The 5000-nt window shown below is 40.2% G+C and overlaps 1 protein-coding gene across 2 annotated transcripts in view; it reads right to left on the reverse strand.

The window, feature by feature from the left end:
- Window positions 1-5000, reverse strand: part of LOC137970901 (uncharacterized) — a 20458-nt gene that overhangs the window by 5932 nt on the left and 9526 nt on the right. The window contains exons 3-4 of one of the 2 annotated variants that reach the window (XM_068817553.1): window positions 4208-4732; window positions 2435-2943 (exon numbers count right to left, since the gene is read on the reverse strand). In XM_068817553.1, the coding sequence (XP_068673654.1) occupies window positions 2435-2943; window positions 4208-4732 (1034 nt within the window). The remainder of the gene's footprint in view (window positions 1-2434; window positions 2944-4207; window positions 4733-5000) is intronic. The other variant, XM_068817554.1, reaches the window with a different exon arrangement.

Genomic DNA, 5000 nt, shown 5'->3' on the forward strand with positions numbered 1-5000 from the left:
CTAAATTCTCATTGGTAGTTTTGCTGCGCGCGACGTCGCCACTGACGTTCCCGTTCTGTTGCTAAATCAGCCTACTAAGTAACAGATTACAACGTGACGCCAATTTGTTACATCTTGAGGACATCAGTGGCAAACTTCGTAGTGGTTTGGGTGTGTCGTGGTTTTTTTTGCCACCGCATTTTGACGTCATGCATTCGTTTGATCTGCAACTTACAACTTTTAAAAAGGAACATATTTGTGTAATGCAGAAATTAAGGAATATTGCATCAGTGACATCACCAATAGAGCTGCGTAATTTTAGGGGTCGAAGAATGGGAACTGCGACACCCAAGTCTTACTCTGGGGAAATGCAATTGGAATCGAAAGTATGTTTCCCGAAATGGAACAGTCTCGCTTCAAGCAGAAGAAATTTAAAATGGCTATCCGCTTTAGCCCCGTTACCTGATGCTTCGATGAATTCGTGTTGCGTCAGTGAAGTTATAAGCGTTTAAACGGAAACGTACCACGTTTTTTAGATACTTTGTAAACAAAACCCTTCTGGTAGCTGGTATGTCGGCTGATAATGTCCGCGGGTAAGAGATTGTCCGAAAAATGAATATTTGGTTGAGAAGCGAAGCTTCGAGGGCAAATATGAAATTTTGATGACAATCTCTTAGCCAAGGACATTATCAGCCAACATACCAGCAAGCCAGGAAGGGGTTTATTTTTTTTTATAACCCTTCCTTTAATTTTCATATATTGCAAACAACCCGCTCGTAAAAAGCCAGTGTTGAATGTGATGGCGATGCTTCGTATTTTTTCGATGCACTGTTCCAAATTTGTCTAGAAAGAAAGCCTGTCGGTCTCAGAAAAGAAATCATTTTAATTGTCGCAGTGAGTCGAAACTCGAAAACTAGGCGCTTTTTCGCTTACTGAAAAAGAAATTTAATTCAATCATGAAAGACAGAATGTGCATGCAAAGTCTGGATAACAGCGTTTTCAAGTGCGGCTAGAATCTTTCTCTCCTTCGAACGGTTGGTTAGTTTTATAGTTAGTAGACACAGTTTATTAAATTCTCTACTCTATAAAAACGCTTAGTTTAAGTTCGCGTAGGATTAAATCTCTAAAATCTGCTCCTAACATTCTTCACCTTCAAAGACGCTGACAGCATGGTTTGTTGACTTTCTTGTACTTTCCAGAACAGCATTTGCAACCAGCTTTTTAATGTCACTATCACTAGACTCCAGAAAACGAGTCTGTTTCTCTTCGATGTAAAATGAAAACTCTTCTGCTGTCTTTTTTTCTGCCGGCTTTGTTTCTTTTCAACGAAAATGATCTCTACAGCAATTCGCAAGGCAAATATCTACGCAAACGGGGGTTATTGCGTGATAGTTTGCACCACGTGACGTGAAGTAGCCAATAAAATCACCCAAAAATTAATGGAGGAGTTATAACTACAAACTAGACGCTCCATGAGCATACACTGGGTTGCCTGTGGTACGTGTTACTCAAAAACAGAAGGGACTGAGGCACTTTTTTAAAGTTGGGGGTCATTAACACCATTTAAGGAGTCACCCAGAAGTCGTGCCAGTAGAGACCCTTCGGCTCACACGTTCATACGACGAAACAGATCTTTTTCTGAGGTTAAAAACTTGGCTACCAGTCTGTTAATCATTTGTCAGAGAGAAAAAATTCCTGTCATCTTGAGAAAAAATAGGCACGCATTGCGTACGTGTGGTAGTGCAGTAACACAACGCCTTAGTCCATATTGTCAACTGAGCTGCGTTTTGTCTTCCACGAGATTCAAGTTGTCTTTGCGTAATATGTAGCTCTAATAGTACACGATATTGTTTTGATATTGTATATCATTGTAGTGCCATGGTAGAAGTCTTAGGTAAATAGCCCCCTGAGAAGATATGTGGTTACTAGCAAAGTACTAAACCCAGAAAGATTGAAGAAAATAAAAGGGAATCGAGAAACATTGGCTTCTAGGCTAACATGTTGATCATTTTCAAGTTCCCTCACAACTTCTTTTCACCACAAGTTTAAGTGTGCACTCTGAGCGTCTGACAGCTCTGTAATACAAAAGTTCACTGAAGTCCGGCGGGGTTAGTATCTGGATGACGGTTAGAGTTAGGGTTAGTGAAATTTCCATTTGTTACCGGAAGACTGTGCACAGTTGAGTACAATTAAATAAATACAAATAGCCAGACGACAGAGATCACACATCCACTTAAGGTGTTCGATTCCTTCTCTGTCTTTGTTGAGCCCATATATTAATACCAGAGAATTTTCCATTTGGTTTCAGTGTTGTACCACACACTCGAAAACAACGAAAAACGAAAACTTGCAACAGTCGTGGTCTAAGTAGCTCACCTAGAATAGCCTTGCTATACATGCGGGTCTCTGTATATTCATATTTTGTCAAAAGAAAGTGAGAGCGAACAATACTTACACATGCACATATCGCAACCACAATAAAGACAAATGCCAGCACTCCCAACACAATCATGGTAACCAATGCCCAGTGAGGTAACGTCTCCTTAGGTGGTTTTTCTGTCCTTACAAGTGTGACACTCTGTACTTTGAATGGAAACGTTTCTTTTCCGGCATTTAGTAAGATATCCTTCAACTCATCCTCCGTCACCGCAGAGTTCTTTGCCAAGATGACGACGTAGTTGCAAATGACACTCCCTTCTGTGATCAAGAGAATGCGAACATCGACGAACCCATCAACGTTCTGGTAGACTTTGGTCAGGTTTGTTTTTAGCTCAGTCTCCAGATTCTTATATGCACGACTGTTAATATTATTGTATTCGTTTAAGAACTTCATATCTAGTGAGACTTCAATAATAACAGTTTTTGTTCCTTCTTGTGGAATGGTTGGGCCGGACGAGGGCGTCTGCGAAGCCGGTGTGGAAGCTGATGATGGAGTTGATGAGGGTGTGGCAGATGTTATGGACCCTGTAAAAGAGATAACATGAGAAACCATGGAGACAGTAAAAGCGTAAATATGGTCATACATCGACGGAAACGGAAAATGGAAACACCTCACAGGGTTGTTCACCAGTTGTAGTCATGGAAGTGTGTTTAGTTTGCAGTTCTCATGGGGACGAATAAGTGTGGGAGGAAAAATCAGGGTATAAATATTTGAAAGACATGAAAACTATTTTTTGGTATCGTATCAAAAAAAAAAAGATTTTAGCAAAAAGAAGTTCAAAAGTATATCTAGAGAGACAGTATAGCCAACTTTATTGATTGAAAAGGGTGCAGACACGAGATGACCTCAGAAACCAGTTTTTCAATCCCTTTTACAAGCAACTGTCATTTTTGCAGTTTCTGGTTATTGCAGGGCTGCACACTCCTTTGGTTCATTGGCAAGGCCAACTTCTCTTACAAGTCAGTCCTTTAATGGGTGGAACGGCACATTCCCTATCATGTTTCAGCATTCTTTCCATAAATAAACGAATGACGGAATGGCCAAATGAATGAATAAATCAAGGAAGGAAAAATAAGAAAGAAGGAGGAACCAAAGCTGAGGACGAAACCAATGAATGAGTTAGTGAATGCACGCGGGAATGCATTCATCAATGAATGAACTCAAAAAGAGAAGTTATCTTTTCAAAGGGCCGTGTGGCATGAAAATACCAGATATGACGGATATGCTGGGAAATGCACGAAATTAGATGCACGATAATTTTGATAGTTTCCCCTTGCTCTTCTCTGCAACATTGAAAAACACGAGCAAAACTGTGTTACAAAGGCACAGAAGGATAGCAAAAACACGAAAGATCATCTAAACACCTATTGACAATGTAAAATAAATTAAGGTTATGATTATTTCCTTCAACTTAAAGCCTTCAAAGAAGGCAATTCTTTCAGGTGGTCTTGATCACACCTGCAGACGCAAAACAAACATAGGATGTTAAGCCGGTATTAAATTAAATTAAAATTTGTGAAGGTTATACCTTTGAACTCTCGTTTCCGTTCCCATCTGCATGACTGGTTAGCCAGATTTAATAATTTTTTTGGATTGCAATCCAGGGCATTTTCATAACTGGATTTCAATACTATTTGTGGGGCTATCGCTGGCGATTCTTTGTAGTTAAGAATCATATTGGAGCTTCAAACCCATTTGAATTTTGCTTAGGTTCGGAAAGGACGTAGAAAGGGAAAAATCAATGATACGAACCCGCCAGAGGACTAATTAAGAACGATGCTTCCAAACCTGGTAAGGATGATATCAATGTTGGTATGGAAGGACGGGCCACGTTAGTTTCAGTGGGTGTAGAACTCGCTTTACTTGCAGATGATTCAGAAGAGGATAAGGTTTTTGAAGAAGGAGCTATAGAATCTGGCTGAGTAGTGTTTGAAGTAGAGCGCGCGGTGAAGGACGCACTAATGGTGCTAAGCTGTGTCACCGATGATGTGGAGATACTCGCCGAAAACGTTGATTCTGATTTTGATGTAGAACTTGAGGCAGGAGAATTAACAGCACTGCTGGTTGTAGCAGTATTTGTTGCACTCTTCGTGCTATTGCTATTGTAGCTGGTGGCGGTTGAATCAGTGGAACTCGTCGATATGGTAATGTTTGACTCTGTAGAATTCATACCACTACTGCTTATTGAAACAGAAGCCTGTGCGCTCATATTTGATGCTGAAATACTTCTTCTGGGAGCATTGCTCGAGGCGACTGAGCTATTAGGAGCTGAGCTAGGCTCAACCGAAAATAAACTTGGAGTAACAGAAGCCTCTGAAAAAGTGAAAACGAGAATAGATGAGAATTTATGTACTTATCGACGATGATTTGGGCTAAGCATACTTGGGAATTCGAGTGATCCCAAAACGAGATGAAACTTATGGTCATCCGATTATGATTCGAATGTTCTTTCGGACAGCGAGTCATGGAACTTGAAAGGGGCTACAAAACTCTTCGCGGGATTGAAATATATTGCGATTGATTTAAAAGAACCTGTAAAAAAAAAAAAAAGAAAAAAAAAGAAACGCTTCCTAGACTCTTC

The sequence above is a fragment of the Montipora foliosa genome, chromosome 9 (assembly GCF_036669935.1).
Source record: "Montipora foliosa isolate CH-2021 chromosome 9, ASM3666993v2, whole genome shotgun sequence".
Classification (NCBI taxonomy): domain Eukaryota; kingdom Metazoa; phylum Cnidaria; class Anthozoa; order Scleractinia; family Acroporidae; genus Montipora; species Montipora foliosa.